General features: G+C 46.8%; 1 protein-coding gene across 2 annotated transcripts in view; it reads right to left on the bottom strand.

The window, feature by feature from the left end:
• The window catches only part of PNPLA7 (patatin like phospholipase domain containing 7), a 130,178-nt gene that overhangs the window by 51,584 nt on the left and 52,009 nt on the right, over window positions 1–26,585 (bottom strand). For both annotated transcript variants that reach the window (XM_063409725.1, XM_063409726.1), the window contains exons 20-22: window positions 21,550–21,663; window positions 8,664–8,724; window positions 5,975–6,124 (exon numbers count right to left, since the gene is read on the bottom strand). In XM_063409725.1, the coding sequence (XP_063265795.1) occupies window positions 5,975–6,124; window positions 8,664–8,724; window positions 21,550–21,663 (325 nt within the window). The remainder of the gene's footprint in view (window positions 1–5,974; window positions 6,125–8,663; window positions 8,725–21,549; window positions 21,664–26,585) is intronic.

Below are 26,585 nucleotides of genomic sequence, written 5' to 3'. Positions count from 1 at the left end.
TGTTCTTCAGTACAGAACTGAGAATTCCATGAAAGAGAAGGGAAGGGAAGGAAAAGCTGGCAAATACCAGAGGTCTGGTTCATTTTCTCTGCTAACCAACAAGGGCACTGAACAGAAGGGCTGCAGCAAAGCTTCCAACCTCCTCCTCAGAGAGGGCAAAAAACATCACACGAGACATAAAACCTCCCTTTCTTGCCAGTGAGCAAGAAACTCACTTTGGTCATTTTTTTCCACAGAACACCAATATTTCCTAATACATGCAGGAGCAGGAGTACAGGTGTCCTAGTTCTAAGTCTAATGAAACATAGTGCAAAAGTTGTCTCGGGAAATGAGCGGCCCAGAGGGCAGAGAGTAATTTCTGAGGCTCAGAAATGGTTTCAAATCCACCTCACCAGAAAAACACACCCACATCAAAACACAAGGCCAGTACAAAATGCACCGTGGAAAAATTTTAGCAGAGCAAATTTACTTGCTTAGACTCCATTAACAGAAAATTTAATTTTGGCCTAATAAAAGTCTACAGAATTATGTGGCAAAGTCACATAACTGATAAATGAGTTGGATGTCAGAGGATCTCGCCGAGCAAAAAAATACTAAATTGTGCCAGGGTTCAGGCACCACAGTGAACATTTCACATTTAATTCTAATCTGTGTGTAAAGACAGGCAGAACTGTAATTAAAAACACCAATAAATTATTAGCAAAGATTTTTCAGTGAGCTCTCCAATACATTATACATTTTTAGAACTGAAAAGAAGGAAAATTTAAAGGGCAGAAAGAAATGAGAGAGACACATATGTTGGATTTGAATCCCTCCCTGCTTCAGTTTGAAATTCTATGAGATCAGAGGGCTCCCACATGGAAACAGAATTTGCACAGCCATGTGGTGTCTTTTAGCTGGTCTCAGTAAAGAACAAGAAAACAGTCAGCCAAATACTTTTGAAAAATCTGAATACTGCAGAAGAACTTCTTATCAAAAGATGCTCTCAGCTCTCTCAGGATTAAGAGGAAAAGAATCAATAATAAAAACAGACATTATGAACTGACCAGAATTCATCAGCAGGATGAATTGCACAGCAGAAGAATCTGCCCATCCTTCCTGGCATTCCAGTTCACAGCTGGAAAATTCTGTTCCTGCTTTCTGGAAGTTGGATATTCCACAGCCTCCCTCCTTGGAGCCCCAGGCTGAGAGGAAGGGCTGTCACACTGGAGTCTGCAGCACAGCCAAGGGACAGCAGGGCTGCAGCCCCGGGGTCACTGTGCCCTGCAGGACCTCCTGCTCTGCCCACAGAGCTCAGAGCAGTTCTCGTTCTCTCTCTGTCTCAAGGTGAAGGCAGGTCCAGCTGCTGCTGCCAGCTCCCAAATAAATCTTTCATCACACAGCTTGTGACAGCAGCAGAGCTGCCCCAGCCCTGGGCCCAGCACTGCAAGGACCTGGAGCTGCTGCAGAGACCCAGAGGAGGCACAGGGGGATCAGAGGGATGGAGCAGCTCTGCTGGGAGGAAAGGCTGGGAGAGCTGGGAGTGTTCACCTGGAGAGGAGAAGCTTTGGGGTGACCTCACTGCAGCCTTCCAATGTCTGAAGGTACAGGAAAGATGGAGAGAGAAGATTTACAGGTGTCTGGAGTGACAGGACACAGGGAATGGCTTCCACTGCCAGAGGGCAGGGATGGATGGGATACCGGGAAGGAATCGTTCCCTGGCACAGGGTGCCCAGAGCAGCTGTGGCTGCCCCTGGATCGCTGGAAGTGCCCAGGGCCAGGTTGGACAGGGCTGGGAGCAGCCTGGGACAGTGGAAGGTGTCCCTGCCCATGGCAGGAGGTGGCACTGGGTGAGCTTTAAGGTCCCTTCCAACCCAGACCATTCTGTGATTGGAAGCTCCATGGAAGCACAAATATCCTTTAGCATTTAACTGGGACACAATCACACTGTCTGAAACAATATGTGAATTATCATAAATCACAGAAACACCAAATGTCAAAGAAACCAGCACAAATGGGTTGGGGAAAGCTGTAGGTGGTCCCACACGCTGGTGCTCCCTCTGTGCAGAATGCACCCCTGATGGAGAGCAGGCTGCTCACCTGAGCTGTTCCCATCACAAACCAAACATTTTAAAAAAATTGAAAAAAATTTAATCAAACCTACAAAAAAGAATTAAGCAGTGAAACCACTAAGTCCTGTCTCATTACAGGCAAAACCAGATTTTTTTTTTCCAGGGGAAGGAAGATTCTGAATACTTTTCCAGTTTTTGTGGACAGTAATTACTCACTATCAGACTGAGATTTTCTAGTTGTCATTACTTTTATATCCCTTTAATAATACCAAAGTAGATAAAAATTACCAAAACAAGCCCCAAAATCCTGTTGAATAGATTCATCTGCAACCAGCTCCAACTCCAAGCACTGCCCACAGCCTTCATGCCAATTCCAGGAAAAGGAAAAACACTTCTTCAGTGTTATACTGTGTTACTGAAGCCTTGGGAAGGCTGACTGAAACAGAGACTGGACAGAGCCAGAGAATAAAGTAGATATTTACTGAAAGGCCTTTAAGATACACCTTGGGCAGGACAGGAGCCTGGCTAGGGCTACACCCAGGGTGGACTAAGAATGGTCACAGAATGGCTGACCGGTCATAAGATCTTACATTTTTGTAAGTTTTGGTCCATTTGCATATTGGGGTTTAATTGTCCAATTACAGCTCCAGGTTGTGAGGTCCCATCCTTCTTGTTCCTCCCTCCAGCCACCCTTGTTTGTGCTTTTGGGCTGAAAGTTGTCCTTGGTCCTCAGCAGCAAAAGGATTTGTTTTGTGTCCCTGCTCTGTGAAGAGCTGAGTGACCCTGACTGTGAGCTCAGAGCTGCACCCCTGGGCAGCACAGAACATGAAAATATGAAAGCTAAAGCATCATTACAGCCCAGCCTGCATTCCCACCAGCACTGGGGTCAGCCCACATCCCAAGGCCAGGCTCCTTCCCAGAGCTGCAGCAGCTGATGATTCTTGCAATACTCTCAGTGTTCCTGCCTGCATCCTCCTGATTCCTTCTATCCTCATATCCCCAACCTGCAGCAGGGGAATTCAAGGCAACACTGCAAATATCCAGCTAAGTACATATTAACAGGAAGGGAAAGGAATTTTCTATAATAAATATATTAAGTTGCAAAAGAAAGCTAAAACCAGCTGCTCTCCCCACATATTAAGGCTGCTCTCCACGGCTCTGTAACATATTTGAAGCCCTGAGCAATGAAATTATGTGGATCAAATGTTAAGTATGGATTAAATGTTAAGTCAAGTATTGCAATCGGATGCTGCCATTTAACTCACAATTAGAAAAAAGGTCGGTTCAAGGAAAAAAATAAACCACAAAGATAAATCCAAAAAGACATGGATAGCAGCAAATCTTCAAAGCAAATTTCCAAACGGAGAGTTCCCTTCAGAGAAGATTTTCAATTAAGCCTTGTCAAGCACATTAACAGCTCCCATTTCCATAAAGGAGGGCAGGTCTGACCCCAGTTTACACCCAAGCTCAGGTGCTGATGAGCCCATCTGGAGCTCAGGGAATGGCTCAGGTGGCAACTGCTGCTCAGCAAGGCCCAGTGCAAACCTTTCCACAGGGAATCATGGAATGGTTTGGGCTGGAAAGAACCTTAAAACTCATCCCATCCCACCCCTGCCATGGGCAGGGACACCTTCCACTGTCCCAGGCTGCTCCAAGCCCTGTCCAGCCTGGCCTGGGACACTCCCAGGGATCCAGGGGCAGCCACAGCTGCTCTGGGCAGCAGTTCCCCTCATACCAAATGTGCAAGTGAATAGGAAAACAACCTGAAAACAAATCAAAATTTCACTTCACTACTCAGTTTATATTTTGTTGCAGGAAGTCAGAAGAAAAAAAAAATCATTCCAAAACCCATCCCCTTCCCTGAAAGCAAAGCAGCACCTGCACATGGCTCCCAGCACTGTGTGAGCACTGAGGAGAAACACCCAAACATCCCTCAGCCACAGGGAAGAGGAGGAAATACAAAAGCTACAAGTTAAAAAGAAAAAAAAAAAAGAGGCAAAAAGAAAACGTTGCTTGTGTTAAATAAAGAAAGCCCAGCTGCAGGCTGCCAGCAGCCCCAGCACAGTGTGCAGAGGTTCTGCCCTGCCCGGGAGCTCTGAGGGGCTGCGGGAGCTCGGGCCGGGCGCGGCGGCTGCGGGGCCGCGGAGCTCCTGTGCCAGCGGTGCTGGGAGCAGATGGCTCCCTGTGTTTTCCCACAACACTTTCCTCTTCCCACTGCAGCCGTCTGCTCCCTTTTGGCAACAACTTCAGGTGCCAAGGGTGTACAGAACCATCTCGAGCTGCCAAGCACTGCACAGGCGTCAGCCCAGGGAAAGAAAGGGAAGGGGTGAAGGAGGAAAGGCCGAGTGACCCCACCAAACCCCCCTTGGCACCTGCCTGCTGCTTTCAGCCCAAATAGGTATTTTTATTGTCAACAGTCCATCTACCTACTTAAGTTTCTGTTTGTTTTATTTACAGGCTCTTAGTGTAGTCACACATCAAAACAAGCTGGCAGTGATCCCTAAGGAGTCCCCATTAGCAACACAGCTCCATTATGGATGTAACATTTTTCTCCCATCTCCAAAATAAGAGGGATCTTCAAACACCCACAAATTAGTTCTCACTGTAACAAGTCCCCACCATAAGTTGCACACAAATTCAGGCTTCAGAAAGTTAAAGAGTTCAAGCACCACTGGTTTTCTCCAGTGCCTGTTCACCCAGAAGATTTTTAAGCACTAACAGGAGTGTCAGCTCCAGACATCAGAAGTCAGAGAGAAAATTACCAATCAATGTAAGTGGTTACACCTCAAGCATCACATAACCTGTACTTTTAAATAAGCCATGAGAGAGCAGACTAATAATTTCTCAAAGGACTACAGGAGATTCACTCAAGAGGTCTGTAACAGCATTTGAGGATGAAAAGAGGATGTTTAGGAAATGTCAAACACCACTAATGAACACAAAATGAATTCTGAACTAAATACATGGGTTTTGTGAGGAACTGGAATTTGCACAAGCAACTTCACCCATGGATAAAGCAATTAATGACTCAGCTGTGAGCTGAACACATGGTTTTGTGGGCATGAGACAGACAAACGAGCTGGCAACAAATGGGACAATGATCTCAGACTAAACTTTGGATTTCTAGTGCCAGTCTGGATCTCCTCCATGAGCATCTTCCACCAAGTCTTATGCTTACCACTCATGTGCAGCCACAACACACAGAAACTGCCTAAGAAACCCTTTGCTGGATGAAGCTTTTCAGCTGAAGAGGCCTGACAGACTCTCACCAATGAGCTGGAGAGAATCAGACTCAGGTGCTGTGGGAACAGTGCCCTGGTGTGGGATCTGTCTGCTGGAGTGACTACGGGGAGCTGAGGGCAGCCAGGACAAGGGCCAGAGAGGCTGGCGAGTATTTCCAAATCATTAAGACAAAAAAGTTTTCCACTATAATTAAATGCACGTTAAGGATGGGAATAGAGAAGCAGGAAGCATGAAAAAGGCTGGCCACTGCTGCAGAATCACAGAACGGTTTGGGTTGGAAATGGCTTTAAAGATTACCTCTCCATGGACACCTTCTTCTATCCCATGTTGTTCCAGCTTGGCCTTGGACGCTTCCAGGAATCCAGGGGCAGTCCCAGCTTCTCTGAGCAACCCATGCCAGGGCCTCCCCACCCTCACAAGACTTTCTCCCTAATTTCTGACCCGAGTTTATAACCATTCTCCACTGTCCTGTGGGCCATATAAAAAGTCCCTCTCCCTCCTTTTTCTTCAGGCCACAGGATTCTCTCCAAACCTCCTCCCCAGCCCTGTGGCCATCCCCAGGTACTGCTACCCCCTAACACAGCACGGACCCCCCTCTGACAGGTGTCAGTAGCTGGCCATGCCCCTCTGGAATGCCCAGCAGGGTTTGTTTGCTGTGATGCCAGCAGGGGAACACTCACCCACAGCACTGAGGGCGTGCTTCAGCTCCAGGGTGAAGGCTGTCAGCGGCACCTCCTCGGACACCGGCATGATCGCCACCGTGGACAGGTTGCTGGCAGGATTCCCTGCGTCCCACTTGCTGCTGGAGCTGTGCAGTCCAAGGGGGTGACCTGTGCACAGAGAAAACACCTGCCATCAGTCAGCCAGGCTGCAAAAAATGGAATGTCACCTTCAGGCAGGAGGGAAAGTGTCACTGTGTCACCAAGCTGCTCCGTGTCAGAGGAATGTAACACAAACCTCCACAGCATGTGAGAGCAGAGTTCCCACATATTTAATTTAAGAGGATGAAGATCAGCTTCCATCATTTTTGGCTGCTGATACAGCATATGTGGGTTGAAGTTAGGCAATGTTAAAAATACGCCAGGAATATGTTAAATGAAACATGGATTTACCTGACCCAGGAAGACAAAGATATAAAAAGGCACTTAAAATTCCTTTACCACAACTTTGGAACTGATTTAGCTCACAAGAGGAATTAGCTTAACTAACAACCCCCCCCCCCAAACTTAACAAACAAACCCCCAAATACTGACAAAATGTTGTCAGTATTAAAATACTCCAAAACTTAACAATCCTTTTCTTATGGTATTCCTAAGCAAGGAAGGAAATAGCTGTTTTCAATGAAGCTCCTATAGAAAATGTGCATCTCTACTTGTTTTCCCTTCTCTGCAAGATGCAGACCTTTACAGATATGAGCTTAGGAGTATTAAAATACGGAACCTCTGAAGTAGCTGCCAAGTACCTGGGAACTATCTCTAATACAATTTGGTGAGTATAAGCAGAGGAAAAACAGTTTCTGACAGAAATCTGCAATGTATGTGAGGAAGATCAAGATCTTCCCAGACAGCTTAGAGCAGGTAAAGGTCAATGTTCTACAAACTGTTCTTGTTCTGATACTCTTTTTTCTCTTTAGTTGAGCCTTCTCAGAAAATCTCACTCTGCTGCTAATGCCTGTCAACTCAGCTCCGAGAACATAAAAAAATTTTGAATTTAAGTTGGGATTTCACATCCTGCTTATCTCATTTTACCCAGCAAAGGCCTAAGAAGTACCATCAAGATGAATTCTTGAGCTGGGCATGTGGATATATTCTATATCCCCTGTGCAAATCCATTCAAAGGCTCAGTACCAGAGTGACAGACCACTGCAGGACACAAAGAAATATCAGATAAAATTGTTTTGAAATATATTCAGCATTTGAGTTATTCATTTCAAATCTTCTGAAACAGCCCTGCACAGAACATTAAATAGTTTTCTCCCTCCTTCTGGTGATCTTCAAGAAGATATCTGTAGGTTCAAACAGGTTACACATCACAGCTCAACCCCTTCATCTCCACAGCCCTTCCCTCCTCAGAACTTCAATGGTGTTTCTCTGATTGAACTCTTGTTACTCTCACTAATTTTCCTCCCACTTTCTGTTTCCCCCATTCTGCCCTGTTTCCCAGGCAGTGCAGGCTCTGCCCCGGGCCACAGAGGCATTTCAGCAGGCACACAAGTTTAAGTACAACCATCACCAGGCATTTGTGCACGAGTGGTTGAGCCCAGAAAGCTGAGCAGGAGAAGAAAGAGCAGATTCCGTTCCCCAGCCTGCTCTGAAACAGGAAAGTGGGTGACCTTCATTTTCAGTCTCCTTGGAATTTGGCAAAACCAGCAACTGAAGTAATTTAAAGCCCCCAACCAAACAAAACCCAAACAATCCTCAGCATCAAAGAGCCCCACAACACCCTCAGTAGTTAATGGGCATCTGTTTGCTTTCAAATGCTGCTCAAGAAAACTGGGAGAATTCCCTCCTACTCCCTTCAAAAGAGACTTTGTGTTGGTGCTGCCACAAACACAAAGCTTCAGAACCAACCCATGGCAGGCCATTTCCTCCCGACTATTTATTAAAATACTGCAAATCCAGGCATCTTAAATCAGTCTGTGCTGCTGTTCAGCACAGTGCTCTGATTCCAGCCCATTACAGATGCTATTTCCAATGCTCCCTTTACATTGCTTTGGCAAGAAATTCCAGGGAAATTTCACTGCACACAGGCAGCAACACTTCTGTATCTCATTGCAAATCATCCCATTCCCACACCCAGTCAGCCACGCTCTGCCAAAACCAACATGTGTGCACAGATAGAATAAAATCACCATCCCCTTACACCTACAGCTGTGACAGACCACAGCATCCCAGACTGGTTTGGGCTGGAAGGGACCTTAAAATCATTCACTTCCCACCCCTTGCCATGGGCAGGGACACCTCCCACTGTCCCAGGCTGCTCCCAGCCCCAATGTCCAGCCTGGCCTTGGGCACTGCCAGGGATCCAGGGGCAGCCACAGCTGCTCTGGGCACCCTGTGCCAGGGCCTGCCCACCCTCCCAGGGAAGAATTTCCTCCCAATATCCCATCCATCCCTGCCCTCTGGCAGTGGAAGCCATTCCTTGTGTCCTGTCCCTCCATTCCTTGTCCCCAGTCCTTCTCCAGCTCTCCTGGAGCCCCTCTTGGCACTGGAATGGGCTCCAAGTTCTCCCTGAGGCTTTCTCTTCTCCTGAAATTTAGCAAAGAATTTCCTTTCCAAGTATGCACTGCCTGTTTCCAAATTTAAGGATGCAAATCTGGCTCCAAGGAAGCCCCAGCATCAATGGGAATAGTCCAGGAATGAGTCTTACCTCCCTGCTGCAGGCTGCCAAGAATCTTCTCGCCCAGCAAGTGAATAAGTCTGGTCACAACCTGGGAGAGAAAGGGAAAAAAAGAAACATTCAGGCAGAATGTACTGAAAGTAGAGCATCCACATGGAGAATTTCAAAGTTTTTAAAGATGTTCCCTGAAGCTGAGCCACAGAGAGTCAAGGGTTTGCAGCTGTAGCTTCTTGCCTGGCTGTAATACGTGGTGACTGATCATTTGTCTTGGTTTTTCCTACCTTGTTTTACTTTAATTTGGAAAAACAAGAAAACAAAACAATCTCAGAACAGGCAGGATTTAACTTGCTTTGGGGAAAAAAAAAAGGACAAAAAACCCTGATTATTTGGGAAACATGTCAAATTGCATTTTCAGCTCTCCTCATTTCTCCCTGCAGTGCACCTGCCCCTCCAAGTACTCTCACTGCTCGCGGGTGCTGCACCTTTCGTAGGTGCTGAAGGTTGAAAAAGGTTCAAGTCTCTATTCACACAGATCCTTCCCCAATCCTGGTAAATGGTTTACAGCAGCCAATTAAAAATATTTGGAGGAAAAAAAAGGGGGATAAACACAGGCCCTAAACACCTGCAGAATCAAAACAAACTACCTAAGAAATTGCTTTCCCCCTCAAATCATGTTTGCCTAGTCATTAATGTTTGAAGGCAGATGTGCTCCCAGCTGTTTTTCCAGCAGGACTCACATCAATATAAACTAATATTCCAATAGCCAAATGCATCTCCAAACTGACAAGCCTCTCTCCAACATGACCAATCAATAATTCCTGACAAGTGGGGTAGCAGAAGACTAATCCTTGCAATATCAAAAAGTGACAGACATGGAAAATGCAGCATTTAGTCTGAAAGCTCTACAGATGTTTTACCAAATAAGGAAAAGAGTTATTTAAATGCATGAAGGATTAACAGAGCAATCATTAAATATTCTCCCCCAGACAAATAATTCAAGGTCAAAACAGCTCAGGAGTACATAAAAAACCCCAAGACTGCCACAACAAAAGTTCTCCAAGGTTAACAAGCACACCAAGCAGCAGCCAGGTTACCTGGGATCCTGGATAAACACACTGTTCCCACAGGAACAGGCACTTCAGGATGCATCTTTCAAATAAAGGGCCATGTAGGCATCAAGGCAGGTCAGGATGCCCACCTGAGTCATTTATACATCCTGTCTTAAAAATGAAATCTGCTGCAGTAAATTCTCCTGCACTGTGAAATGCTGTGTATGAAGCACTGATAGATTTTAAGTCCTTTATGGGAAAAGGGGGAAGAGCAAACAGCCAGGAGGCTTCCCACCCAAGGGTGACTTGTAGTGGAGCACAGAAAAAGAGTTAGCAAGGTGATTTCAGGGATTTCATGGCATGGTTTGGGGTGGATAAGATTTTTAAAGCCCATCCTGTCCCACCTCTGCAGAGAGCAGGGACACCTTCTGCTATCCCAGGTTGCTCAGAGCCCCATCCAACCTGGCCTTGGACAATTGCAGGGATCCAGGGGCATCCCCCACCAGTTCTACCCCATAGCCATGACTGCAAGCTCCTGAAGGTGCCACATGAACACCTCCTCAGTGATCAGGATAAAGCCCTTGGAAGTGCCTCTTCCTCGCCCCAAGAGCAGGCACAGCGCCCATGCCCACTGCCACTGATGTGGGGGGGACAGCAGGAAAGCTCCCAGCCTCCTGCCTTACCCTGGGATCTCAGACAGGCTCTAAAATGCCTCCCTTTCTCCAAAATGCAACAGAATCTGATCATCACCAACCACACAACTCGTGTGGCCACTTCAGCACCACCAAGCTCCAAGGCTCTGGGATTCCCCAAAGGCACCACATGTGGCTACAGAAAACCACACCAGCCACAGGGAGAATTCAGGGAAACAGGGAACTCGTAACGAAAATAGAGACTGATGGCCCTTGCTAAAGGAGATCATCTGCCCCCAGAGCATATTTGCTATACCTAGCTCACAGGCTTCACCCAAACCTGCAGCACCACAGCAGGACTTTCCTTCAGCAGTTTCGGGAGGTGCTGTGAACATTTTACACTTCTGAAGCACTTAAGCATCAGAATTTTAATTACTTACTAAAACCATCTCCTGTATTTATAACTTTTTCTGCTTTACAGGCAGCTAAGGAGAGCTCCAGCTAAGTTACAAAATATGTCCAAGGTTAATGATGGAACTAAGAATAGAACCTATTGGTCTCATTTTCCAGTTGGCTGCTCCTATTACCGGGAAATATTATTTGTCTTGTTTGCTGGAGCAAACCTTACAGCCTTGGTATGTATAGATAGGGAAAATTATTTCCCTGGTGACTTTGTACAACAAGCAAAGCTGCTCCCCAGAACAGGATGAGTCACTCTGTCGCAGTCATGGCAACGTCCAAGGAACATCAATTTGGGATCCGAGCTCAGAACTGAAATTTCCACCGAGTTTTTTATTACATACACCAGATATCCTTTCACAAAAAGGCAATGTTTTCCTTTAAAAAGGGACTTGTCCATCCTTCTGAGGGAGAAGTCAATACAAATCACATCCCTCCATCGACAGCAGACCTGACCTGATCGACCCACAGCCCTCAGTGTGCAGGGCAGCACAAGCAGCTCTCCCCAAATTCAGATTAGCTGAGGACAGCTGAAAACCAACAGGAAAAATTCATCCTTCGGGTTTGCAAGCTCCTTTATTCTCACTCCCACACAGCAGCAGGTCATGGGAAGGAGCAGCACAGCTCAGTGCAGCCCAAGAGACAACAAGGAAGCCAAGAGATCTGGGAGAGGACAGAGATAGCTTGGGCAGGGAGGATGAGGAACAAGCAGGAATTAGCCCTTGGGCTAGGAGCAAAATGACAGGGATTGAAGGGAAACAGTTATTCCAAGTGTGTCTGGAGGAGATGGAGGCAGAAGGGCAGGAACAGGGTGGGTACCTCAGTGCAGAATCTGGGCTGTGACTCAGCAGTCCCTTATCCCTCCTGTTCCGCTGCACTTTGTAGGAAATTCAAGGTGGGACTCGGTCTCCTCTCCCAGGTAAGATGTGACAGGACATGAGGGAATAGCCTCAAGCTGTGCCAGGGGAAGCTTAGCTGGGTATTAGGAAAACCTTCACTGCAAGGGAAGTCAAGCACTGGCACAGGTTGCCCAGGGCAGTGGTGGAGTCACCATGCCTGGAAGTGTTTGAAAAATGTGTGGATGTGGCACCTGGGGACATGGGTTAGTGGTGATCATGTGGAACTGGGGGAATGGTTGGACTTCATGATCTTGGGGATTTTTCCAACCTTAACAACGCAAGGAAGGCTCTGGGAATTGGCTGTGAGGGTTTGGGCAGAGGAGCAGGGCAGGAACTGGGCTGACCTGGAGAACACAGCGAGTTTCCCTCCTCTGGGGGTGCAGCCCTCAGCACTGCCCTGCACTCCTGAGCCAGGGACAGCCTGGACACTGCTTTTCCCAGAGCCTTCTGCCTTGTCTCTCATGGGAACGCCAGCCTTTCCCAACCACAGCGCCAGAACAGCCCGGAACACTTCCCAGACATCTGCACAAGCGAAATTCTCTCATTCTCAGGGTGTCACCATCACCCAGGGCTAGACAGCCTTCCCAGTCAGAAGCGTCTGCTGTGCTCACCCCTACGGCACATCCTGGATTTTACAGTCTCTTCTAGCACCCAGCCCTGCAAACACCCCTCCTGCTGGCACAGGACCAGGCAGTTTCAATTTAAGGCTGGAAGGAAAATCTGCAAGAAGGCAGTGAGTCGGAGCCCAGACAGATCACGGAACACCAGGAGGTTCCTAAATTAGGCGAGGATCGTTAATTGCCTGTAAAGCAAACGCAGCGTTTGGACCCCTCGTGCTGGGGATGGAGCTGAGCTTGGTTTAGTTGGTGAGGAAGTTGAATTAATCCTTCCTCATGATTAGGAACAGCAGTGGCAGCGAGCGCAGCCAGCTCAGTTAATCACAGTTAATCACAGTAGCGAGCAGCGGAGCTGTGGATTGGACACTTGGCTGCCAGGACAGGTCTGCTCAGAGCTCCCCAGACTGCCAGGGAACACAGCTTCCCACCCCCTGCTCCCTGCCCAGCCTGGGAGGTGACTCAGGAAAGTCACAGAGCACCTGAACAGGCACTACAGGGGCTCATGGAGCGATCTGGAGGAGGGTCTGCCCAGGGCAGGAAGCTGACTGAGTTCACCATCAGAAATATCCCCAAAGCACACACCCACTCTCCTGAGCTTTTGCAAGAGTTTTCAGGCCAGAAGGACAAAATCTGACCTTACAGGTCTAAAAAACTGAGTAAATCTCCATTTCAAAAGCTACTTGGGGCTCCAGGTGCATCAGTGCCATTCTCCAATAGCCCCAAACCCCTCCAGCTCCCACAGACACCACTGCAGATGTCACCTCATAACCCTAGCCAGAGCAGGATGTTCAGGTGAGATATTTTACAACAGAAATGACAATTTCTCCTCCTCCTGCCACCCACTCTCCTTTTCAGATGAACTCCCCAGGACATTTTTGTGCAGGGCAAAACAGGACAAAGTGTTTCTGTCTCTCAAATATTGTTGGAGAGCACCTCCCTCAGCACAATTCCACCTCTCTGACCCAGCTCACCACTCACCACCTCATCTGCCTACAAACATCTCCTCTTCCTGGCTGTTTCTAGATCAGCTCCATCCCAGTGAGACCCACTCAGGCTCTCAGCACCCCAAACCCCCAGATCTCTCCTGTCTGCTGTGACAATCTGTTCCTCCACCTGCTACAGAGAAGGTTCTGGGATACCATTAATTTTCCCTGTGCTTACTTAATGCTCAATTACTCCACAGACCTGCAACCTCTGCATTCGTGGCAGGGCAAATCCTAAACACCACATCCCAAGGGGTTGTATTTCCGTACTTTAGGATGATTAATTCCCATTTCAAAAGCAGGATGTGGCCAGGCAGGATCTCCTGAGTGAGTGCTCCATCCATTCTGGGTCTGAGCTGTTATCAGAGCACCACTTGCTCCACAGCCACTGTAATCCCCACACCAAGAGGTTACACTCACTCTGCAGTGCTGCATTTCCTATAATCCCTTTAAATATTTCAAACCATTACCTACCCCTACTAATCTTCCAGGGCTGGGTTCTGGTTAAAGCTTTTGTTCCTATTCAACTGTGAAACTTAAGAGTTGATTTACAAAAAGCTCTTTTGAAAGCGATTTTCATGAGAATTCAGTCAGAAAATATTTTCCTATGGACATTTATTTCAGCCTGTGAATACTATGGATTGCCTGGCAAATTGAATTATCTGCTCATAGACAGCAACTAATCCAGACAAAGCTTGCTCCATCATAGGTAACTTTTGATTTAGAGTAAACTATACATGAAGGACGCCTACAAGAAACATGGAGACAGACTATTTATAAAGACCTGGAGTGACAGGATGCAGGGAATGGCTTCCACTGCCAGAGGGCAGGGATGGATGGGAGATTGGGCAGGAATTGTTCCCTGGCAGGGTGGGCAGGCCCTGGCCCAGGTTGCCCAGAGCAGCTGTGGCTGCCCCTGCATCCCTGGCAGTGTCCAAGGCCAGGTTGGACATTGGGGCTTGGAGCAGCCTGGGACAGTGGGAGGTGTCCCTGCCCATGGCAGGGGTAGAACTGGGTGAGCTTTAAGATCCCCTCCAACCCAAACAATTCTAGGATTCTAAATCAGGGGAAAATTTCATAAAATCAACACCAATATCCAAATTCACAGCCACAACTAACTTATGTAAGGTCCTGCGTACAACAAATCCCTTTTAGTTACAACAGAAGAAATATATAAAAGCGTATGTAAGAACAAAACGGACAACCCCCACCCCATAAGATACATTCCTCACCTCAGCCCTACCCTGCACCAGGGTTCAGCTTTCACTGTCTGTGACTTTAAACCAAAGCTGTGCAAGGAAGGCAAGGGCCAGTCCCAGGAAGCCTCCCCAGCCCTGCCAGCATTGTCTCCTGCAGGTTCCTGGGCCAGGAAAGCAGCCTGAGGAATGAACCTGCCGTGGCCTTGTCAGCCCTGCACAGCCAAGGGATGCGTGCAGCCCTACAAAGCTGAATGGGGTTTTCCTCTTTGGATCCTCCACCATCATCCAGACCCAACAGACCAGGATGCTGCAGGGCACAAGGAACCTTGGAAGTGAGCTGTGGACTTCCCAGTGCCTTTGAGGTCTCAAAATAAGATGCTTCCTAATTCTGTTTTAAAATTTCAGTCACCTAACAGGTCACCCCCAAGCTGCAATCACAGAATACTCTGAGAATCTCCTGAGCTGAAGGGACCCACCAGGATCACCCAGCCCAGCCCCTGTCCCTGCACAGACCCCACCAACCCCACCCTGGGCATCCCTGGCAGCGCTGTCCAAAGGCTCCTGGAGCTGTGGCAGCCTCGGGGCCGTGCCCATTCCCTGGGGAGCCTGGGCAGTGTCAGCACCTCTGGGGGAAGAACCTTGCCCTGATCTTAACCTAAACCTCCCCTGACATAGGTCATCGGTCATCAGAGAGAAATTAAATATGTTAAATAACAATCTACTGGTGCCTCCACAGCACGGTATTGCAGAGCTTCACATCCAGGTGTGATTTAGTTAAAAGATCTGCAAAAGGGTTTTGTGCCACACAGAGAGCCTGTGGATGAGCTGCCATGAAAAACAGGCCTGCTAAAGTTTTTCTGCTCTACCAAATAAGAACAATTGGAGTAAAATAGTGCAAACAGCCATTTTATCCCCACAAATCCTCAGAACAGCTTCTGGGGAGCTCTTTCCAGGAGCTGAGATCATCCTTGACCAGCTTTCTTAAGCGCTTTTTCTAAGGGACAAGGGAGGAGGAGAGGTAAATTAGATCCTCAGCTTGAATAAAACCAGGGTGTTACTGAAGCTTCACATGGCCCCAGATCAGACAAACACTTGTCCTGGAATCAGGGAGCTTAGCAAGGGGTCTCCCATTGAAACTTCTGACGTTTGATCAGTGCTGTGACAAAGCAAATCCTCAACGCTCCCTCACAATTTCTGGCACCTTTTCAATGCTCCTGAAGCCCTCAGAGGAACTGAAGCTTTATCCTGGGGCTGTTTGAGCTGCTAATGCTTGGGATCAATCATGTCTTGAAGAAAAATGTCATCCTGGCACCAGTGCTGATTAAATCCCCCCTCCTGCCAGCCTCACTCAGTGACCATGGTGTTCCCACTGAATTCCTTCTCTCCTTTTCACATCCACTCCTCTAACAGTCGAGGAACACTCACTGGAATGGACCAGGAGAACAGATACAGAAAAATCCAGAAGTACAGCCTCTCCTGACCTATTCCCCAGTGCCACATCAGGCTTAAGCCATGACGCACAACCTGCCCAGCTCCTGTGGGCAGCACTTTGAAAAGAGGGCACATTACAGAGCTCACTTTGTGAGGCAGATAACCCTGGAGGAAGGCTCCAGCCACTTCAGAGAGGCTCTGGTTCAAATACTCATATAAAGGTAGCAGAACTCCACTTGGAGATGGATGACAGGTTCTGAATATAAACTCCAAGGGCAGACTCAGAGAATTAAAAGAAAGATGCAGAAAACTCTTTCTATTTCTCAGCACGCGTTTCCAGCACGCCAAAGGTTGTCTCACAGTTCAGCCCCCACAGCTCTCAAGCAGATTCTCAGCACCATTTCCATCAGCAACCAGCAGGTCTAAATTTCAAGTTAGAATTCTAAAAACTAACTCAGCTCAGGAGAGGCAAAGCTAATCTAGGAAATGTGATCCCAGCTCTGCAGCAATGTTGGAACATCTCTGTGATCTGCTCACAGATTTTTGTGCTCTCGCTGCTGCCTCGACACTGCTTTGTGGTGCCAGGAATCGTGAGCTGGTTCCCTGTCCTACTTTCCAGAACTGAAGGCAGGGATGAAAATAGAAAGAATCAATTCCTTTCCACTCCTGCAAGGCTGGAGAGCTTTGAATGGCACCAGAAATGAGCACAGAGGCTGTCAGGAAGCAAAGGATCTGGCTGGCAGAGAGCCCTGAAGGCTGTGCTGGAGCACTGGGGGCACCAGGGTGGACAAAACCATTACAATTGGCACCACAGCCCATCTTCCATTGGGAATGTCTAGGATGTCATATCCAGAGTGAATTAAGGTTGAGATGCTTTCCTGAGAAGCCAGATGATGTAAGCTTGACTTCTGCAGACTGAGCAGGATCTAGAAATCAACGTCTGTCGTTTCTGGGCACATAATCTGAGGTTTTGGCTGGTATTTATAACTGGGTCAGGCTCCCCACACTCACCCATCTGTTTCAGCCCTCAGAATAACCTGAGCTATGGTGGGTCACTTGGAAGATCTGAGCAGATCAGTTCCTGTCTCTCCCAGGACCAAAGCAGCTGTCCAGGAGAAAACAGAAGGCAGTCATATGGATCTCCCCCAAGGATCAGCCATTCCACTTCTCCAGATTGTGCACTGCAGCTCCAGGAACTGGAATTACTGCCTGGACTAACAGAGCACGATTTCCGTCATTTCACACCGTTCTCACTGGCAAGCACCACCCACATCCTACAATTTTTCTTACGCACCAGGTAATGTTTTCTTACAATGCATTCCAGAGCTGGAACCCTTCCTGGATCACCTACAAACACGGCATGGCTGAGGAAGAGTCTGCAGGATGGAGTCCTCCCACTAACTCCTAAAATAAAGGGGTTTTCATCCTTCACAGGAACTGTCTGGAGCCTCCTCATGAGGGGGCAGCTCCAATCTCTGCTCCCTGTGACAGTGACAGGATCTGAGGGCACGGCTGGAGCTGGGCCAGGGCAGGCTTAGGCTGCAGAGCAGGGAAAGGTTCTTCCCCCAGGGGTGCTGGCACTGCCCAGGCTCCCCAGGGAACGGGCACGGCCCCGAGGCTGCCACAGCTCCAGGAGCCTTTGGACAGCGCTGCCAGGGATGCCCAGGGTGGGGTTGGTGGGGTCTGTGCAGGGACAGGGGCTGGGCTGGGTGATCCTGGTGGTCCCTCCCAGCTCAAGATGCTTTGTGGTTCTGTAAAGCTCAAGGGTAACAAACTGAGAGGGAAACCCAGGCTCAGGAACTGCCCAGTTTTTGGCTGTTAACACACACACACACACTATTCAGGCTCTGGAGAAGTTGCCAAGAGGAACACCAAAAAAATCCAGTTCTCCCTTGAATTAAGAGAGGATTTCACCTGACTCAGGAGATCAGAACCCCCATTTGATCATTATTCACCAAGTGAGGCTCATGCCAAATTACCCTCACCAGGCAGTGCAGGAGCATGGAGCTAAGAGGCAGAGCTGCTCTGTCCTGTGTTTCTCTGCTTTGCAGAGGGAAATCCTCCACCCCTCTGCTGAATCACCAGCCAGTTCTTGCTACCCAGTCAATTATTTCAGAACTATTGCACCTGCTATCCCTTCATTACTTTATTACTTCAGCTTGAATGGGGAAAACAACATCATAAACCCTGTGTATAAATCACTCTCCTAGAATAACAGCCAAGGAAATAGGACAGAGAGAATTCATTTGGTCCATCCCTCTGCTCAGCACTAAGCATTACTCCACTGATCATTTTAGAAGAGGTTATAAAAACAAGGAACAATTTTTCAGTCTTTTTGGAGAGTAGAATGAGCTTTTTCTCAATGCAACTGCTGCCACTTCAGTTCAGTCCCAGTTGCTCTGTTCCAGTATGGTGAGCAGCATCTGCCCTTTCTAGCACAAGACACTTTATACATCTGAAAATAGCTACCATGTCTTCCCTTAACCTTCTACAGGCTTTTTCTCTTTATAGGTCAGTATTTCTAACCAGCACTCAGCTGCCTCCTTGTCCTCCAGACTCTCTTCCTTTGGTCTGCCTCTGCATTCAGATGTGCTGCCATAGGCTGGTGCTGAAGCTTTTCCAGCATCAAGGAGAATGTCAGGATCTGCTCACTCCAAAAAGCATTCTGTTAGCACAGTTTAGGGTTTTTTGCAACTGTGTGACACTGTCCAGGCATGGGCAGCTTTTGATCCTCTAATGCCTGGATTCTTTTTCTAATAGAGTGAACCAGCCCCTGTCCTCTACACAACATTCATCCATATCCAGCTCAAGCACTTCTCTCCAGTAAAATCCTTTAAAGTTTATTTTAGGATAAAATATATTCTTTTATTATTTTATTAAATTATTAAATTTTTTATTAAATTATTTTTTTAGGCAGTTCAGGTTGTCTCCCTAATTTCTACCCTATAGCTTTGCTCCATCACCTCAATTCTCTCTCACTTCTGTCCTTCCTCTCTTACCTGCATCCAAAGCAGCCTGGGCAGCAGGGGAGGGGATTCTGCCCCTCTGCCCAGCTGAGACCCCACCTGCAGAGCTGCCCCAGCCCTGGGCCCAGCACTGCAAGGACCTGGAGCTGCTGCAGAGACCCAGAGGAGGCACAGGGGGATCAGAGGGATGGAGCAGCTCTGCTGGGAGAGCTGGCATTGCTCAGCCTGGAGGAGTTTTGGGGTGACCTCAGTGTGGCCTTGCAGTGCCTGAAGGAGCTCCAGGAGAGCTGGAGAGGGACTGGGGACAAGGGAGGGAGACACAGGACACAGGGAATGGCTTCCACTGCCAGAGGGCAGGGATGGATGGGAGATTGGGCAGGAATTCTCCCCTGTAAAGGTGCTGAGGCCCTGGCACAGGGTGCCCAGAGCAGCTGTGGCTGCCCCTGCATCCCTGGCAGTGCCCAAGGCTGGAAGGGGCTGGGAGCAGCCTGGGACAGTGGGAGGTGTCCCTGCCATGGCAGGGGTGGGACTGTATCGGCTTTGAAGTTCCTTCCAACCCAAATTATTCCATGATGGACCTAACAAACAAAAAAGAGAATTTACAAGGACTCTGAAATCATAGTAAAATATTTTACCTTAAGTTTTTAAGATAGTATGAAGGTATTAACTGCATAAATCACCTACCTAAAGTCTATCTTATGTTTTTTCTCTTTCTAGTGGGGTTCTAAAACAATCCCATAGAAAAAAAATGCAAGTTCTCACTTTTTTATACCAGTTTAACATCTACTTAGAATTTGGAGACCTCAAACAGCAGCACAAATGTGTCTTTCTAACAACCTGTGTTGCAACACATTTCCTTAAAATATCTATTTTAGCATTTTGTTTCATTGCAACTAATTAGCCAGACTAGAGGCAAGTCTAGGGAAAACTGATTCCATACTGAAAAAGGTCAGGAATTTGAAGCTGATGGGCTGTACTCTTTAGACATGGGAAGACATTTGAATTCTATTACAAATAAATGTTTTGAATTGTGCTATAAATGTAACACTCAAGCTCAATTTTAACTGCAAAGCAAAGAGATTCACAGCTCCACAGAGATCACTGTTCAGGGGAAAACAGCTCTGCCAGCTGGCAGAAAAGGAAGAGAGGGAAAAGAGACACTGAAATAAATTCCTGCCCCAGATTAAGAGGCAGAATTAGAAGCCAGCCTTGGTGCAGAGCAGTGTTCAAGGCGTTGCTTGTTTAGGCCAGCTTGGATGGGCTTGGAGCAACCAGGTCTAGCAGAAGGTTCCCTGCCCATGGCAGGGGGTGGAACAGGATAAATTTTAAGGTCCCTTCCAACCCAAACCAGTCTGTGACACTGGAAATTTACAGTCTATGTTTAGCAGTTACATTTAAAATCATCCACTACACAAGCAGGAAGGTGGGTCTGAATCCTCCCTGGGTCATTCCCTCCCTCCTGGATCAATCATAAGGACAGTGATGGTTGACAGCAGCTCCAGAGTGGATGTCACACATTTGGGATGTCCCCAGATAGCGGGGAGCTCTGTACAGAGCTCTAGTTCATGAACCTGGGCAGGGAATTACATTAAATAGAGAGGAATAAACTCACAGGTCTGTTCAAGGGAACTCCAGGGACTAGAAGTGCCTTAATAATCCCCAAGAGAAGTTCAGAAACACTTCAGCAAAAATAATCCTTACAGGGAAACCAGGAAGATTATTTTTCATTGACATAACTTCTGAACACTTATTGCCATAATTAAATTCTCCTGACAATAAGAAAGATAAAACTCCACAGTTTTGGTACTATGAAAATGCCTGAATGGAGGCTTTCTATGGTACAGTTTTTAAAAATGTCATTATAGATGCTAGGAAAGCAAGAGAACACAAGTATTTAAATGAGGCTATTATTTTTGCAGGATTTTTAAAAAAAATCTGGTAAAAAAAAAAAAGTCTAGGCCTTCAAGACAGCAAAAGAAAAATCAGAAATAATTTGAAGTAACAGCATTAAAGAATTGCCTGTAAGGCCAATGCAATGATTTAGTGCTTAGTATAATGTCCCTAATGCACTTAGGGACCAAAGAATTAAATTTCAAGTCCGTCAGTCTCCAAATTTGCCGAAGAGAGATATAATGTCAAGTGAATTAAAGAAGATGGATGAGCTGATGGATTCAAAGGGAGCAATCAGAGTCTTCAGGACAGAGACAGATCTGGCAGTTCCAGAATGAGGATTGACAACCTAAAATGCCAGGATGAGGGAAACCAAACCCCAAATATCAAAGCTCTGGAAATAAAGGTGCAGAGAACCAAGGGTGGACTGTCAACCCCAGGAGGAAGAGGAATGAATAACATTTTTAAAGGGATTTTAGAAGCCAAACTTCCACTTCCCATCAGCAGCACTAAGTGATTTCCACTTTGCTAACATCCTGCATTAACGCAGAACTCCTCCCAGATACACAAAGCAGCCCTGCAATAAAAACCTGCTACAACTGATTAGAGGACAGAGCAAGGAAAGCTGGTGGAAGTCTGGGCTGGATCCGCTCAGGCAGACAAGGAGCACGCGATGCTTCCTCAGAATGCATCAACCACACAGAAAACCCAGAGGATGTGGTACTAACAGGGAGTCTGGGCCTCTCAGACATCCTTTGAGAGAGACAGGAAAATGCTTTGAATTCCCTTACCTGGGGGAATTTGCGCTTGATGGAGATGAGGGCCCCCTCCGGGAGCTTGGCGAGCTCTGAGTCCCGCACCGCGTGCACCGTGGTGGCTCGGGGCTGGTGGGTCAGGGCCTCCACCTGCAACAGCACAGGGACAGAGCATCAGGGACAGTCCCAGCCTGGACCAAACACAAACATCAGCATGAAGAGCCTGAACCCTTCCCAAGAACCGCTGCTGCTCCCACACGGGCAGAGCACAGCCCTGCCTGTCCCAGGACACCACAGCTGCCACCACCATCTCTGCACCCCAAAGCTCTCAGGAGCACCCTCTGTCATGGAAACAGAACCTACAGCCCCAAAGAGCCCCCAGAGAGAAAATTTTGTCTGAACTGTTTTGAAGGAGCTGCTTCCAACAGCTGCCAGAACAACCAGAGTGAAGTCAGCACAACAACCCCGAGAGCTTTTCACCCCTCAGTGCTAATGGTGACAAAGCCACCTAAGAGCCAGGAAAACCCTATTTCTCTACTGCTCCCTCTTTCCTCAATGCCACCCTGAAATGCTTCCATTTTCCTCTAGAAGCTAAATGCCAATGACCTTGAAATAACTGAGACTTCCTAAAAATTAAAAAAGGGGTGAGAGCAGGCTGGGTGGGCCTTGAGCAACCCAGGGTGGTGAAAGGTGTCCCCGCCCATGACAGGGGGTGGCAACAAGATGAGATTGCAGGTCCCTTCCAACCCAAACCAGCCTGGAATTCTAGGGGCAAATCAGCACATTTGGGCCAAAAACAAGCATTATTTTCATATTTTACTTTTCATTATTTTAATTTTTTCTCACACATGCATGTTTGCCTGTGCTGTGTAAACAGGAATGTCTGAATGGTTCAGGCTGGAAGGGAGCATTGGAGCTCATCCAGTCCCACCTCCCTGCTCCAGCAGGGTCCCCTGGAGCACTCGCTCACAGTTGTGTCCAGACAGGTCAGACAAGGAAAATCTACCCCAGAACACACCTCCCTGACCAGTGCCAAATCATTTCACCTAGAAACATCTATTTTATTGACAGCAGAAGTATAAAGAAGAAGATGGCGACACAAAGAGAGTTAATACGGAGATTTTTCTCCTTTATGCAGAGCATCTGCCACCGTATGTAACAACCTGGAGTAAAAGAAGCAAAATGCAGCTGCTGCCCCAATCCCCACTTGCCCCAGACCTGCCACTGCCTCCTGTGTTGTTTGGAAAGGCAGAAATTCCCTGGTGAAGCCTCATCCCATGGCCAGGGACTTATCCTGCCACGAGAGGCAGTGTCACTGGAGCTACAACCTTTAATTGCTTAGGAACAGCCTGGTGCTTCACTTTGGAGTTCCAGCGGCAGACAACGTTTATTGGGCTTAAAATCCATAGATCAGCCATTTCCAAAAGAATGGTTATTGCTGTAGCAGCTGTAATTACTGAGGTTAAAATACAAACAGAAAAATCCCTCCCTAACTGCAATTTACTCACATTTCAAATCAAAGTGAACATGACTTTGCATTTTTAATTTTTCACGAGAAAAAGAAATAAATGCTATATCAGCTTAGAGCTGTTTGAGTTGTTTAGAGGTTGGGGGGTTGATGGTTTTATTGGTTTGACTGATTTCTGGGGCTTTTTTTCAGGATTTTTTCAAAGCTTATGTTGACAGCAAATTCCAACAGAAGCAATTAATTCCTCACAGTACTATGGACTCAGACACACAAAAAGAGTAATAATAATAATAATAATAATAATAATAAGCCTTGTGCAAAACACACAGCTCAGTGATCCCACTTCCAACAAGATCCCTCCTTGGAAGGCTCCATATTCACAAGATGCATAATCCAGCCAACCAGAACATCTTGAGCTCAAAAACCTCCCATTAGTCCAGAAACCTGAGATGAACTTGCCAATGTTACTTGAATTTCACCAGCACCAACTGCTCTGCATGGAAAACTGCACAGGGAAATTTAAAGCACCTTCATTTTGCAAGCCTCAGCCTTTGTTTTTTGCTCAGGTACCAGGGATGTTTTGTTCTGTCATCACATTTTAAACTAATTATACAGAAGGGCAAAAGAAAAAAACATCTTTGTACATACATTTATGGAGAAACAAACCCCCTCAAGGCTCCCCAAAGGGCTGTATAAGATGGTCTCTTTTATCTCCCTCCCCTGTTGCCAGCTTTTTATCACAGGTTCTTGGCTCTGTAATTTACCTTCCTCCTCCTGAAAGCAGGTTAAGAGTTTCAGCTGTTAAAATAAAACCTTTCCTCTCAGCCAGGCACCTCCTGACTGAGTTTAATTTGTATCAAGAAGAAAAACGCTCAAACTGTCCGAGATTCTTTGCCACAATTTCCGTGATATATGAGTGCATAAAATCAAATGTGCTCCAAGGGGCTCTGGAGCCTTCAGAAAAGATGAAATTTGTAAATTTGTAGAAAAGGCAATTAAATTTTAACTTTAACCACAGCCTCAGGGAGGGTTTTTTAGCTCCCAAGTGTAATTTTGTTTTTTTGACAGAGCAGAGGGCACAGGGAGACCTTTTCCAAACCTCTGTCCCAAGGAGCCATTCAAATATCCAGATTTGCAACACCACCAGTCCCAGAGACCCCTGCAAGTGCCAACTGCAATTCCCAAGTGAGTACAGAAATTGGACCTTGGACTGTTCCTACATACAGGTACTACGGAAATCTTAGACATTTCCATTTAAATACACCCCAGTATTCCAGCATGGCAAATATCTGGGTCCCAGACACTGTACTCAAGGCAATTCAAACTGTGCTTTCCCCTTGGGTATAATCATCTGAGTTCCCAATCTCTTTATTTATTAATAATCCCTATTATTGACTTATTAAGTAACTCAGAGCAGCTGTGGCTGCCCCTGGATCCCTGGCAGTGCCCAAGGCCAGGCTGGATGGGGTTTGGAGCAGCCTGGGACAGTGGGAGGTGTCCCTGCCCAGGGCAGGGGTGGGATGGGATGGGCTTTAAGATCCCTTCCCATCCAAATAATTCTGGGATTCAATAATTAATGAATATTTCCTCTTCACCGAAGTGTGAGGGCTCTCATTTGGATCATCTGCAGGATGATTCTCAACTTTCACCACATTCTCCCCTCTTTATACCCTGTGGTTTTAGAGCCTTTTTTTGCATTGGTTCTACATTTCCTGCACATGGAAATCTGCCAAACCCATTTGGTTTTGACTATTCCTGTCTCCTTTGGAGATCAAAAACATTCTAACATTGGGTTGCAGTTCTCCCTGAAAATAACACTTTTTTAACTTTGTGGTTTTAAAATAAACCATTTGAGATATCAACTGTTCAGAGATTCAGATATTTTTCTTCTTGCTTAGGAAAAAACAGAATTCTCATGCCATATGAGTATTTAAAATCATTTCTATTTTAAATCACTTTCAAATCCTTGGACTCTTCTGCCCAGTGAACCTTTTGAACAGGTTTTCTTGTCTTTCCAGGTTTGTAAAAAGTAAAATACTCAGAGATCTAGCTTTAACTTCAAAATGAACAAAATCCACTTGTGATCAGAAGACCATAGCATTATTTCCTTGGTCATAAAAAGGGAAATTTAACATTCTGATCATCCACTACAGCTGCAGCAAACAACACAAAACCACCTCCACAATAACATTAATAACCAAATGTTTCAAGAAATAGCATTATTATCTTTCAGATCTTATTGAACCTGACTGGGGAGAGCGTTTATTTATACATTTGGTTTCATAATCACCCAAGGTTCTCTCTTGAGCTCCTTCCCAGACTACCATTAGCATCACTCATCCACACCAGCACAAGCACAGCCACAGCATTTGCTCCAGTGCAAAAAAGAACCAGTGGAATCTTTCCCACTTCTCCTCCAACTTAAGCCAACACAACCCTTTTCTTGCTCGAGGCAATTGTACATCTCTGTTCTTCTCATGTCACATCCATTCCTCCTCCTCCTTCCTAACAAGCCTCTAAACAAGTTCCACCTCACTGCCCATTTCTGGGCTTCTCTTCCAGTTTCCTGCACTTGCCATCGTTGTTGTTCCTCTCCCCCTCCAAGAATCCTCTGGTTTTCCTGGAGTTCCCTGACTGCTGAGCCCACCACATCCTCTGCCCTGCCTGGACTGGCTGCTCCTCTCTCTGCCACCTCATTATGTGGTGTTGCTTGGTTTTCTCTCATGCAATAAACTCAGCAAGCCCACACTGCAGTGCTGATTTCACTTGGAACTCTGTCTCTGAAATCCTGCTGTGCCTTATTTTAGCAGCCCTACAAAAATGCTGGATGTTCCCTTCATCACTCCCCTGTCTCCAAGGCTGACCCCTCAGCTCCTCATCCTCAAAATCCCTCTCTATCTCCAGCCCACCCTCAGAAGTCTGTCATCCCTCACTGCCTTTCCTTCCATTCTCTCTAATTTGGGGGAATTGCACAGGAACAGTGTCTCAAATGTTGAATGATTTGAATCAGAAAGCACAGAACCATTTCCAGTGTTACACACTCTGTGGTTCCTTTAACAAATCATGATACGGCCATGGGTGAGGGCTCTCCTGCATTGCTGTGGTTCTGTTGTTCCTAACACAAAATAAATAAAAACACCACAAGCCCCCTAAAAAAACCCCCTACAAATAGACCTGTGCTCTTTTTACTGTTCCAGCAATTTCTGAATGGGAGGGGTTTTGAACAATCAAGTGAAAGGGGCTGAGGGAGGGCTCTGGATGAGCTTTAAGGTCCTTTTAAACCCAAACCAGTCTGGAATTCCATGATTCCCACACCTTCTCTTAGTTCAGCAATAAACAGTGACAAACCCAGGTTTTGCTGCTTCCATCCCATACAATGCACGTGATTCACAACCCTGCCTTACAAGTTCTTTCTGAAAAAAAAGTGTTGCTATAAATCTTTTACAGGGATGGGAAAAGCAATTTATACTCCCATGACCTCTTTTGACTTCATTTCTAACAGCCATTCCTGACAGTTCTCTACAGCTCTCCAAATTAGACAGTTGGGAAGTAAAAACCAGCAAGTGACATACTCTGCAAGCTGCACTTGTACAAATTCCTGTCT

The sequence above is a fragment of the Prinia subflava genome, chromosome 12, assembly GCF_021018805.1.
Source record: "Prinia subflava isolate CZ2003 ecotype Zambia chromosome 12, Cam_Psub_1.2, whole genome shotgun sequence".
Taxonomy (NCBI): Eukaryota; Metazoa; Chordata; class Aves; order Passeriformes; family Cisticolidae; genus Prinia; species Prinia subflava.
The sequence above is the reverse complement of the archived record's forward strand: the minus strand, read 5'-3'. Positions and strand labels throughout refer to the sequence as shown.